Source organism: Podarcis muralis, chromosome 5 (assembly GCF_964188315.1).
Source record: "Podarcis muralis chromosome 5, rPodMur119.hap1.1, whole genome shotgun sequence".
Taxonomy (NCBI): domain Eukaryota; kingdom Metazoa; phylum Chordata; class Lepidosauria; order Squamata; family Lacertidae; genus Podarcis; species Podarcis muralis.
The window spans coordinates 79,660,430-79,673,746 of record NC_135659.1 but is presented as its reverse complement, the minus strand read 5'-3'; the positions used below and the strand labels follow the sequence as shown (position 1 = coordinate 79,673,746).

General features: G+C 40.7%; 1 protein-coding gene across 5 annotated transcripts in view; it reads right to left on the bottom strand.

Annotated features, from left to right (window-relative positions):
• The window catches only part of ADA (adenosine deaminase), a 77,801-nt gene that overhangs the window by 17,307 nt on the left and 47,177 nt on the right, over positions 1–13,317 (bottom strand). For 2 of the 5 annotated variants that reach the window (XR_013393014.1, XM_028735062.2), the window contains exons 1-4: positions 12,304–12,545; positions 5,820–5,881; positions 4,374–4,496; positions 2,140–2,283 (exon numbers count right to left, since the gene is read on the bottom strand). Coding sequence is in view for 4 of the 5 variants with exons in the window: in XM_028735062.2 (XP_028590895.2) it covers positions 2,140–2,283; positions 4,374–4,496; positions 5,820–5,881; positions 12,304–12,339 (365 nt within the window). In the remaining variant the exon portion in view is untranslated. Of the gene's footprint in view, positions 1–2,139; positions 2,284–4,373; positions 4,497–5,819; positions 5,882–10,527; positions 10,584–12,303; positions 12,546–13,317 lie in introns of those variants that run through there. The other 3 variants (XM_077929263.1, XM_077929264.1, XM_077929265.1) reach the window with 2 other exon arrangements.

The window sequence follows — 13,317 nt, the reverse complement described above, 5'->3', positions numbered from 1 at the left end:
AATTTGCCCTGCCACTTTCCCCGAGAAAACCCGCTCTTTAGCGCTGAATTGGAACAAACATCAATTCACAGAAAACCTGACTGATGTCAGCTCCAATTCAGTGGTAAAGAGTGGGTTTTCCCAGGGAGAAAGTGACAGGGCAAGCGGAAGTGTGGATGAGCCCTCAGATAGCAGAGTTGGCAACAGCAGACAATATTGGTCCTCAAGGGATCAGTGGTCCAAATCAGGCTAAGTATGTCTCCTCTATTCAGATCCAGCAGTTCCCAAAACATTTTCTAAGCACTATAAACATACCAGAAAAGGTCTAGGTGCTATTCTTGGTATTAAGTCAAATGAATTTTACATCTGTATTGGTAACGTCCATGGTAGATCATTGAGTATTTCTATAAGGAAATGGGTTTTTCCAGCTGGAATAGCATCCTCCCTGTTCTTTATTAACATGCACAGCTTCAGTCTTCCCTGGCAGGAATTGCAGGCAATAGCAGCAAACTTTCCTCCCTTCTCTATTCTCACTCCCGAAACTCCCTTATACAAATTAGCAATGTATTGTCAAACAAAGCTCTGGTTTCTTCTAAACAAATTAAGAGCTAGAAAGATCACCTGCAGGGTTTCAAACCAGTAGCTGTAACAGTCAAAACTGCAAGGTTTTTTTAAATTCTTAAATAAGAGCTGGGGAAGAAAAATGCTTGTGTTTGAGCTCTGGTTCTTTTCTTCAGCTAAGAGTAACTTCTGCCAAGAACTCTTACAGCTGCTTCACACAGGCAAGATGGATGAAGTACTCGGGGCAGGAGGTCACACTAACGTGGCAGCATTCTCAGAGAAAAGGAGGGATGGAGGAAAAAACACGACAGGCTTGATAAATCACCAGCTCTGCTTTCTAAAATGGAAAGCTAAAGGCAGATGGACTTCATGTGCTCTGTAAATACAAAAGCTGTGGATTTCATATTCTAAAACTAAGATTATTTTCTTGTCAAAAAAGTAGAAACACAAGGCAAGCCTCAACAATTCTGTTAATTGTGGGCGCATCACAAATACTTATTTTATTTATCCTATTCATGTGGTGCTTTTTATTTGCGACCTGTTGTAACATAGTCCTATTGTAACCTATTTTAAATTTGGGTGTGTGGGGGCACGCAAGTCGTGGCAACTACATAAGGGTAGCTAGAGATCTTTGTCTCCTGACTAATTATAGTAACCTAATATTCAACTCTGTTATGTCATATTTGAGGTAAAAGATTTTACTATCTGTTCACTGTCTGCCTCAAGCAACAGCTAATTTTCTAAATATCTGTTTTCTGTTTTATAGTTGAAAGTTTCGTTATTTTTCTATTGTGCACAGTAAAGAGTTTTATGTAATTTGAAGAATCTAAATATGCTGCTCCATTAAGAGAGTGAGTGCTTGTGAGGATGATCCAAAAACATGGAAGTATTTTAACCAGGGAATGAAATTTTGGAGCATCACTGATTTCTAAGGGAAAGTTAAACAGTTCCTAATCCCTGTCTATGACACCAGTTGGACTTTAATGCTACAAGCTTATGCATGCTTACGTGGAACTAATCCACACTGAGTTCAACAGGTTTTACTCCCAGGAAAGTGAACATAGCCTAAAATGCTAACTTTAGCAACTGTGCACTTTCATACTTTTCTCTCATTCTCTGGGGAAAATATAACAACAGTATATGCAAAGAAAGTCAATTAGATATCCATTGTTGAACCATATCTATCAGAAATGCATGGGCAGCATCCTTTAAGCCAGCGGTTCTCAACCTGTGGGTCCCCAGATGTTGTTGGACTACAACTCCCATCATCCCTGAGCTCTGGCCTTGCTAGCTAGGGGTGATGGGAGTTGTAGTTCAACAACATCTGGGGACCCACAGGTTGAGAAAGGCTGCTTTAAACAAAGAGACTGGTACGTTGTATTATTTAGACTCTAGAACGCTGGTTGGGCATACTGCACTGATCCCTGGTGTAGGGTGGAGTGCAGTGAGGAATTTCACATTGCCCTTGAAGATGTACTTATTTTCAACATATTTTCTTTAACTGCATGCTGTCAGTTAGTAGTATGCCACCAGCTATTTACCTCTCTTAAGAAGGTTACTTTATATTGTGTTATCTTACACCTTTAAGAAGGTACTCACTCTTCTTGGTTCCAGGGGATAGGATGCACTTTGCAGTTGGCTAGGAGGTGAGGGCTGTACCGGGCTTCAACATAGATTACACCTTCCTTTGCTTTCATTTCTACAAATTCATAAGCAATTCTTTCCACAGCCTCACGGTCCCCCCTGTGAATGTAAAAAATGTTGATTTCTATAATTGCTGTAGTCAATCAACAATCTAAACTCTACAAAACATGGATATGCGGTGCTGTGGGAGTTAATGCTTCTCAGCAGACCAAAATTCTACACCTCAGCAACATACTGTTCAAACCCTTGTGAATTTGCAAGCCTGATCTGACCACAGATTAATAAAATTTTATTTGGTACATTTATATGCTGTTTCCCCAAAGGAATTTAAAATGGTTCACGATAATTAAAATCAAATAAAAGGAGCCAATGTGGTCTCATCCAATTCTAAAACCCAAAATATTATGAAGCAGCTAAGCTATGTTTGTCACATTAATGCAGGAAAAACATTTTTCCTATTTGAGCATGAGCTACATAGGCTAATGGGAAAATTCAGGATACTTAAGTAGCCAATTAGCTGCAGCAAAGAATCTTTTCGATCCTTTTTGCATTCCAAGTGGCAAGGCACTCAGTTTAACTCTCACACAGAGTTGCAGATAAGGAGCTGAAGAAAGTGGTTGTAGTTCTAAGTGTGCAAGACAGATAAAAAGCAAAGTGTACTTTGGATTCACTGGATAAGGGCTGTGTACTTATTCTGTTTTGGAACCAGCAATTTCTCTACTTGCCAATGTCCTCCTACCAGTCATCAAAATGTGACATTTCTGTTATTCATGAGTGCCTAAATTTTAAGGTAGTGTCCATAAGTTATGAGTCAGTTCTAACTCACGATCTGAAAAAACAACAATATGAGCCAACACTGCCATTTCCTAAGCAGTCAAATTTCAAGGGTGCCAAAGAAGCCTGTAGGTTCCAAAAGAAACATCCCAGTTCTTCCCAGTTTTTAGACACTGTGGCTTGCCTAGTCAGTTACTAGCATTCACACACCATGTTAGTTCAGATGTAATACAAACTACTGTTTGAGGTTGCATGAGATTCAAACTCACACACTATCTCTCTGTCTCCTCTTGATTTCTTAATCGCCGCTATTGGCAAACCACAGTTTGCCTTTTCATCCAAAATGTGTACCTCGTGGCACATATCAGTGGCAGACTTTAAAATTTCAGCAGCACCCTGTGCAACACCAAAATTCAGTGCCTTCCCATTTCTGGCCTTCCACTGTTTGTCATTGCTCAGCACCCAGTGTGGGCAAATGGGTTGCGCTTCCCTAAATCTGCCAATGCCATACTAATCAAGGATTATTTAAGGATTTAAGAGTGTTGCTACTTTCACAACTGAATGGATGTTAATTTGGATTTCAGGAAGTAGTATGCTCTCTATTTTGGATCATCCTTAAGTGACCCACTAAAAGTTTAAAGGGTTCAAGGAAAAGGAATGTCATGTTTGTTGTCATCTGTGACCTAGGTCCTGTATTTCCCTCCCCCCGACCCTGCAAATTAGGATCCTAGTTGGAAGGGAAGTAAAAGCTCCGCTTTTTGCTATTAGAGTACAGAGCAAATAAAAAAACTCCAAAAGCCATATTTCTCAAGTTAGCAGTAGTTGTGCTTTTCCTAAATATGGCCTGTCAGCAATACAATTAAGCCTGTGTTCGGTTAAGATCTAGATGGTCAATGTGGACCAGAATTTATTCCAAGAATCAGAATGCAAAAAATCTATGTACTGGAAGAGATTTATCCAATGTGTCAAAATCAGTAAGCTCTGCAACCAGTTCAGTAGTCTGGTGATCATTTTGCTAATCTGAAAGCATATTGTGCTGGTCCCAATGAATCCAATCCTGCTGACAGCAGTTCTAGAACTGCCCAGACAGGGCTTCAAGGACGAAGATAAATTATGAACCTGTTCCACTCATTAACTACTGATAGGGTACAGGGTCACCATGCACCAGCAAGTCACATACACCAGGCTGTTTCTTTCTCAGCGGGAATAACGACACTGATCTCTAAGCAATCTCACAAATTAAAGGTTTGTACTATTTTGGTCTAATGCTTTAATGGCAAGAAAACATAATCAGGGCAAAACCAAAGCAAGTTTTGCTTGGTGGTCATATACTATGCAACATGCATCAACAGCGACTCAAAGGGATAGAAGGGAGGTTTGACAACAGTAAAGATGGAGCAAGTTACTTTACTCACGCAATTGCTGGCATGTAGAAAGAAAATTTTTCTAGGAACTCTGTGAGACTGATAGGTTCGCTGTAGCTAACATGTTGTAGAAGGCCTTCTACTGTATCTGCAGGAAGCTGTTTTCCCCTTTTCCTAGATGTTAAACAAAATACATACATCAACTGCCGTAGGCTTACTTGGGTAAGTTCTGAACTAAATTCTTTTAGTAAGTCAGTGAAGAAAACTGATGGTCAGAAAGCCCTAGATATTTTTCATGTAGTCACTGATTAATCTGATGGCACTTTCTGTGTCTATCATTCCTCTCTTATGCTCTGGAAGACTATAAAAATATACATTGTAACATATGTAACAACATACAAAGTGACTCTATGTGATTAATGGAATTATGTCTTTATTTTTAGATTATAAAAGTTCTTGTTCTTATGTTGAAGGAGGCAAAGTTGACAGCCTGAGGACAATTCTCTTAAACCAATTGAACAAAGAATGTAAATGAAGCACACATTTGTAGAATCTTGGCTTTCTGATTAAATCAGGAAATGTTTATGTAGAATCTCCATCCTCAGCTAAAAGCCAAACTAAACTGAGTGCTGGCTAATAAAATAGCAAATTCCCTTTTTGGAGTACAATTGCTGGTAAGCTATATTCTTGTACTCCAGATGTTTCATGGCCCTTACTTCTGGTTCTTCTGTCAAATTTCCTTTTTTCATAGAAACTGGTATCTCTGTAAACAAAAGCATCTGACTTCGGCCTTAAGCTGTCCCCTTTGCAAATCTGAATTCCTAACGCAGTAACCTTATATGACCTTCCCATTTTGCTGTAATAGTTAGGGCTGAAGTATATTTATAATAGGTTATTATTTGCGAAAATCTTTGAACTTTTAAATAGATTTTCACATCTGGAAAAAGTTTTAAAACAAAAATACCAATCAGTGATAGTCTTGATTCTGAATAGACTCTTTTAGTTCTCTGCAGAGAATCAGGCTCTCTCACACTTCTTAGCTTGCTTGATTCTTTTCTGTCTCTGACTCCCAGATTCCCCTACCTTCCTGACTGGGGATGGATTTCGAAATAGTTGCAGAGGGATAGTTGATGAGAAACATGCCACTACTGCAGCTTGCAAACTTTGAGGCTGAAATCCTATGCACCCTTACCTGGGGATAAGCTCTATTGAGCACAGTGGGACATACAGAAGCACAAAACTGTGCTTTTGGTGTATTTCCCTTACCAAAGCACACTAGTTGTTCTATAACAATTAGGTGGAATCTTACTCTCTAAAATTGCATTAAACTAACAAAATGCAAGTAATGAAGCCTGATCAAAGGTTTTGATGTTTCATTTGCTTTTATCCTGGAGACATTAATGACCAAGGAACATTTTGCAAACAATTCAGACTAAGCATGAGCTTCTGGGGGGAAAAAAGGAAAAACACCACCCAAGCCCAAAACCACTGACTCACTTGCCAAAGTATAAAATGGTTTCTGGTTTAATGGCTCCATCTAGGTGGACATGAAGTTCTACCTGCAAAACAGTTGAAAGAATGTGAATAGTAATATACATTAAAGCCCTTGTGACCTAAGAGTGGAAAATGACATTTCTGACAGATATGTGCATGCAGTCGTAGTTTTTAGTTTAGCGCAGCAGCTCTCTCTCCCCATCCTCCAAAATACAAGCAACTTGAAAGTTGGTAGCATTTAAAACCAGCTTCTAGAGCAGCATAGGGAAATGACCAATATTCTTACTCTCTGATCTCTGCATAATGCCTGCTTACACAACACAAGCTAAACAAATAAAATGAGGATAGTAATTTGGCTGATGGTTGCGTAGCAGCTTCTTATGAAGGAAGAAGCCACAAACATATCAGATTCCAAGATTTGCTTCATTTGCCTGCTCCCAATGAAAACGCCTATTATGGACGCTCTTTTGAACCTGTTTGTAAAAAGCAGCATAGCTCATGATGAGTGCACTAGTAATTTCCTTTTGTGGTAAAGAGATGTCTGTGAGTTTTGGGTTTTGCAAGCTAACAGCATTTTGGAGTGCTGGCACTCTCCCTCTGGAGATCTGATGTGAGAGCAGTTGATCTTGGAATATTTAAGCCCTGCCTTCCCCTACACCCAACCTATATATTTGTAAATACACTCAAAATATTACAGAACACCATACACTTCCAGTGACCCCTTTCCAAAGAAAACTAAACCTAGCATATGCTGAACTTCTCACCACTCAGAGAAGTGGAGAGAACAGAACACTATTCACTATAATATGCCCAATCCAGGCAGCCCAGGGTTTTGAGTTGAAAATAGAATGTATTCAGCTAGTTTAAGAATAGTGGTACATACACTTCAGCAACAAGTAGCAGACTTTGTTTCCAACGTATTATTTCTGAAATTTCTATCCCACCCTTCCTCCCAAAAGAACCCAGAGTGGCTCCTTATGTACATGACAATAACCCTGTCTGTAAGTCAGTGAGTCTGCAGAAGGCTCATATTAAGATATACTGTATTCAAAATTCCAATGCCCTCCTCTGACATAGCAAAAGCTGCTAGAGATGGAAGATATAATCTATCAGGCTGCCTGATTTGGTCTAGATCTGATAAGTCCACAGTGCAATGTTTCAACTGCTGTACACAAAAAAGAAAACTGCTCAAACCTCATACAAACCAAGCTGCACATTGTGAGAGTTCTGACAAAACATTAGGATTGCGCAGTACATAAGATTTCTATGTTACATTAAGAATTTATTTTCTTATAGTTCCTTGTAAAAAATTGTACAAATTTTAGATGCACTTTAATTTCATGTTATTAAATTGTTTTAGTACTAGTAGCTTTATTACTAAAACCTAATTATATAAAGCAGGTTAAACCAATTCTTGACTTCTCTAATATGTTTCTGCCCAATGGGGGACTACTCTGATTCCCTGACATCTATTGTACTGAATTGCCCCTCACTAATAAGTGTATTTTCAGATTAGTAGCAAAGAAAGCCTCTATGAGACGTAAACATAGTCATTACTCTCATTTCCCTTCCTAACAAAAGAAACTGGTACAAGCTGAGGTATGGTATTTATAGGGCATGGATAAAATTGTACTACACTCCCTGGGAAAGGATCAAAGTGATCTCAAGACACTCATGTGGCCAAGTGAAATCATAGCAATGCTAGTGTTCAACAAGCTGTTGCAACGCCTCAAGGGTTTTAGTAGATGAATAAGTTCACAGTAAGTCCACAACACTATCATTACTCTAGAATACTTCTTCCCACTCAACCAGTTTCATTAATTACAGCTTGACAAATACATACAGACTTCTTTTCAAACCTTTTATACTGGGAAGAGCAGTGCATTGTAAATGACCTGGTAGAATCTTAAAATTGTAGAGTTGGAAGGGACCCAGAGGGTTATCTATTCCAACACCCTGCGATGCAGGTATCCTGCTCACAGCTGTCCCTGGGCGGGCTCAAACCTCCAATCTTTTGGTTAACAGCCAGGCTCACTGACTCATTGTACCACATACTTACATTGATACAATGACTGGGTGTCTGAATGGTATAAAGGAGCACCGCAAAGCTTGAAAAAAATGCCCTCCATCCAATGAAATGGAGCCTGTTCAGAAATTACTTTCTGGAACCACTATCAACAAATCTCAGCAGGGAGAAAATGGCAAATGAACTGCCCTGTCCCAGCTACCACATATCTCTCTGGAATAAATGTATGGTTCAAAATTGGGAGAGAAATGCAGTACAGCTCAGTTTATTATTTTATCTAATTTATTAATTACATGTTTATTATTTACAATCTAATTTGCTACATTAAATTTTAATAAATTATTCTTATCAGATACTTGGAAACATGCATATGATTTTAGGTTTGAACCCAAAATGTTGTTTCATAACTTTTTCAGACTAAACATATTTAGTGGAATTATTCTAATTACATTGCTTTGCTTTTAAAATTATTTCATTAATAAAATTTGGCTCATTGCACTGCAAATCTATGACACGCTGTATTTTCTAACAATAAAAATGTAAGCATGATAGATGGCTGTCATACAATTAAAGAAATCTTGCAGTGTAATCCTAACCATGGCAACTCAGAATAAGTCATGCAGAATTCCGCTGGTCTTATTCCCAGGTAAATGGGGTTAGAAATGCAGCTGGGTAGTTAATTAATCCACCAATTAAATTTATTTATGGGTAAAAACAATACTCCTGAAGCAAGAATAAACTTTTGCTTGTTTCTAGATGATGCATTCCTGAAATAAAATTTCACAAACTGTGTTCCATTGAACGTATCCAATTCTGAATAGGATCAAGAGCAATATTGTTAAGGATCAAGAGGATCAAAAGCAGTATTGTTGAAATTCTCCTAGCTGTAACCAAACAATTGTCTATCTTCAGTACAAATTTGAAAGCCTCACCATATGATTATTATGCCTCTGTTGTTTATCTTTTCATAAACAAATTCAGAGCCAAAGACCAAGAACTCACTTAGATGTTATATATAAATAAAACAAGGAGCGCTGAAGCCTGATACTGCAAATTCTTCAGTATGCATACTGAACTTAACTACCAAAAGTCTTCCAGCTGATGCTACTTATCAGAAGAAAGCAGATGACTCCTCCTCAGTCTGTGACGTCAATGAGACTACTTAGGGAGGGCAAAGTGCTCTTAAGAAACCAGGGTCAACATTTTTATTATAATAAACTGCTTAGAGAATACTCTAGTCCCTGCTTCTGGATTTCCCAAAGGCATCTGGCTGGTCACTAACATAAACCAAGATGCTGAACTACATGGACCTTTGATCTCATACAATGTGGTTTATCTTATGATTTATAACCAGGGCTGACAAACCTATGGCACTGCCCTCTTCCACATATCCTATTGACATTTGTAATCAATCATGAGTGTCATCATTATAATATTATTTGGAGTCTGAAGCATCAGAGAAAGGCAGTCCAGACAATTGCACCATTGCAGTAAAAGTCAGTTTCCTAAGGACTGCCAATGTTTCAGCTTATTTCAAAAGTGTTACAAAAGATTACCAGATGTTCATGTGCCTCCTTCATAGGAGGTATGGAGAGTAGCAACACAAAAATGGGCCTTTTCTGTAGTGGCTCCCTGTTTGTGGGATGTTCTCCGTAGGGAGGTTCACCTGGCACCTTCATTATATATCTTTAGGCACCAGGCAAAAATATTTCTCCTCAACCAGGCATTTGGCTGATTAATATTCTAGTATTTGAAATGTGTTTGTGGGAGGGGGTTATTGTTTTGTAGTTTTTATTTTAATCCTGTATTTCTGTTTTTAACCTGTGTTTTTATCTTGTGAACTGCCCTGAGATCTTGTGATGAAGGGCGGTACTGTATATAAATCTAATAAATTAAATTAAATTAATGTTGTTTTTAGGGATGGAGTAATATTGCTGCTACCAATATTTTTTTTTAAAGAGGTTGTGTTTCACTGAATTTGTGTGAACTTTATTATTTAATGAATTAAGTTGAGTTTGAGCAGTGAAGAAACCCACAAAGGGATGAAATGAGTTCGCACAACACAGAACTACCCCAAGTCATTTTAACCATATATCTGGATCTAAGTTTAACTACTCCCACTGAGTAATGACTAATGGCACCACTTATTTCGTAAATACATAAAATCTTGTTTTATCAGATTTCTGCAAAAATGTGAAGATATTGCGTCTCAAAACGGCAATGAATCATAAAAGAAAAGCTATTTTTAAACTTACTTCATGTCTTATTCTTGCAATTCAGCATTGCATATTTAACTTCCTCATCATTTGGAACTTCCCTGCTGTTTGGAACTTTACTGACTAGCAGAATGTGCTGTCACTGAATGTTAAACAAGGCGAGTGTCAGAGATACAACCCATATGATTACTGCATAGATTGAAGTAGTTTCCAGGGTTTTTTGTTTGTTAAACACTCCTACTTGTTTCTGCTGAGCCTTGTTGAAGATAAATAAGCTGGTTCCAGCAAAAAGTTGTAGTGCCATTAGCAACGGATGCAAGTTCGTCAGTGCTGAATGGATTAGATCTATATATTACTAGTCGTTAAGAATGTTGGACTATGAGCTCAGAAGCCAGGGTTCAAATCCCTGCTCTGCCATGACGCTCACTGGATGATCTTGGGCCAGTCAGTGCCTCTCAGTCTAACCTACCTCAGAGGGTTGTTGTGGTGATCAAATGAGGAGAGGGAGAACCATGTCTACCACCTTGAGCTTCTTGAAGAAAAAAGGTGGGATATAAATAAGTGCTGTTTTACTAAATGGTTCATGCAAAGTTATATGCTTGAAGTTGGTGTGTGCAGTTCAGGTTGCAGGAGCTGCTAAAATACACCAAAAAAAAAAAGCATACCACAATTTAGCAAATTTTTCACCCATTGACTTCCCCTTATAAAATGTGGATGTATGCATCCACATGGAGACAGTACTCATGAATGTCTTAACATACATTCAGATCATGTTACTACCCAAAGGGTAGTAAAAAAAAGAGAGAGTTAGGTCACACTTGTCTAGCTTGCAATCAGATTCAGACTACATTCGTTGAATTACTGACAAAAGCAGAAGTCGCACCATAAAAACACTTTGATGAACCAGATACTGTTTGCTCACTCTCTTTATCAGTACTCAAATCTGAGTGCCTACCCTTACGTGGCCAAAACAGAACTTATCTATGAGCAAGACAGAGGTACAGTATCAGGAAGTTCTGAATGATGAGTAACTCAGCCACAAGTTTCACTGGGTGTTATTGGGCCAGTCACTATCTCTCATTCTAATCTATCCCATAGGGTTGTTGGAATGTTAAAATGAGAAGGGAAGACAACCCCATGCATCCTTGAGCTCCTTGGCGGAAAATAAATGCCATAACCGATAAGCAAAATCTTGTTTTCTGTGTAACTCTCGGTGATAGAAACTGGGCAGACCTACAAACAGGATGCCCAAAGCGGGGCTAAAGATCATAGGAGTAGCAACACTAATGTTATCATTTGATGGATAAGGCAAGAGGACAATTAGGCCAGGAACAGGCAAGGTACAGAAGGAACATGTGCAATGGGAGATAAAATGCAAGAGATAGGAAGCAAGTGAGGGAGAATAGGCAGTTATTTGCTATACTGTATGTGTATATATGTATGTATGTATGTGTGTGTATATATATATATATATGTATTAAATTTCTATTCCGTCGTTCTATTAATGCAGGAGCAGTAAGGCAGGTAACATTAAAGGTAATGGGGTGATGGGGGGGGAGAGGCAGGAATTGAAAGGGAACTGGGGTCTTGGGAGTGGGGTGCAAATAAAGTGGGGAAAGCCGAAATAAAAAGAGGTGGTTATACAGAGGTAAGCGAAGGGGGAGATAATAATAATAATAATAATAATAATAATAATAATAATAATAATAATAATAATAATAATTTTATTATTTATACCCCGCCCATCTGGCTGGGGTTTCCCCAGATAAGGCACAGCGGGGAAGCCCACCTACCTTTATAAAACAGCAAATAGTAACGAAACAACAAAATACCACCGGGTTTTTTTGGGGGGGGGGAGTTGGGTCATCTGTTTCAGAGACCCCGTTTCTGGGAACGGGTGTCTGAGGGAGAGGTGAAGCGGGCACCTCCCCGAGGCGTTAAAGAGGCAAGAAAAACAGAAATAACGTTGAGGGGGAAATGAAGGTGGGGAGGAGTTGCTGGGGCAGAGCGAGAAGGGCAGGAGAGGGAAGCAAGCGGAGGGATCCTCCCGCCAGGCGCGCTTCCCTGGGAGTAAGTCCCGCTGAGGCACCGCGGGGCTTCCTGCCGAGCAAGCTCCCCTGGCGAAGCCGGCATGTCCGCGAAGGTGCCTGGGCAGGGCGAGCCCTGTGGCGGGCAGTCGCCCCCTCAGCGGCCCGGGAAAGCCGCCTGAGCTGACGGCGAGCTCTGGGACGCCCAGCTCTCTCACCTTGGGCTTGTCGAAAACCCGCGGGCTGTTCTCCATGCTGCTGCCTCCTCCTGCTCCTCCGCCAGTCCGGGCTTCAGTGGCCGCCGGCCCGGCCTGTTGCTCTCCTGCAGGGCTGGCTCCGCCCAGCGGTCTCTTCTGGGACCGGCCCGCCCGGTGTGTGAGGCAGCGAGAAGGGCGGCTGAGGCGACGGGGAAACAACAACAACCCTTCCCTGCCAGTAACAGACGCTGCCGGTCGCGGCCAGGGTTACGAAGCCGGCTCATCTCTGACACACATACAGAGTTTTCCCCCCTCACCAACCACACCTCTAGGGTTCAGTGCAGGTTATGAATGCCAGACATCAGGGCCGGCCCAAGGCATTTTGGCGCCACAAAATGGCGCTCCCATCCTACCAGGCAAGAAAGGGTGAATGAAGAACAGCTGCACCAGCGACCAGGAGGGACTAAAGATCTACATCAGGATCTCCTGCCCCTGCGGGTCCTGACGCCTGAGGCAGTCTCCTCACCTTGCCTTTGCAAGGGTGGGCAGGCCCTACCAGAGAGGCACACAAAATGAGGTTAATGCTCCCGCCACCCTTGAGCATGTGCGGAGTTCGGTTAGGAACACGCAAGCCTGCCTTAAGGCCTTAGCTCAGGATTGTCTGCACTGACTGGCAGCAGCAGCTTGTCGGGGTCGGGGGTCTCTCCTAGCCTCATCTGGAACAGACTTGATTGATTGGTTGATTGATTGTTATACATATACAGTGGACGCTCGGGTTGCAAACATGATCCTTGCGGGATGCACGTTCGCAACCCGCAGCGGCATGTCTGCGCATGCGCGGGTTGCAATTCGGTGCTTCTGCTCATGCGCGACCACCGAAACCCGGAAGTAACGGGAATCGGTTACTTCCGGGTTTCGGTGCGTCCGTAACCTGAAAAAACACAACCTGAAGTGTCTGTAACCCGAGGTATGACTGTATTGCTTGATTGCAGGAGGGGAAAACCCCAAAGAAGTTTACAAAAAAAGCTAAAACTA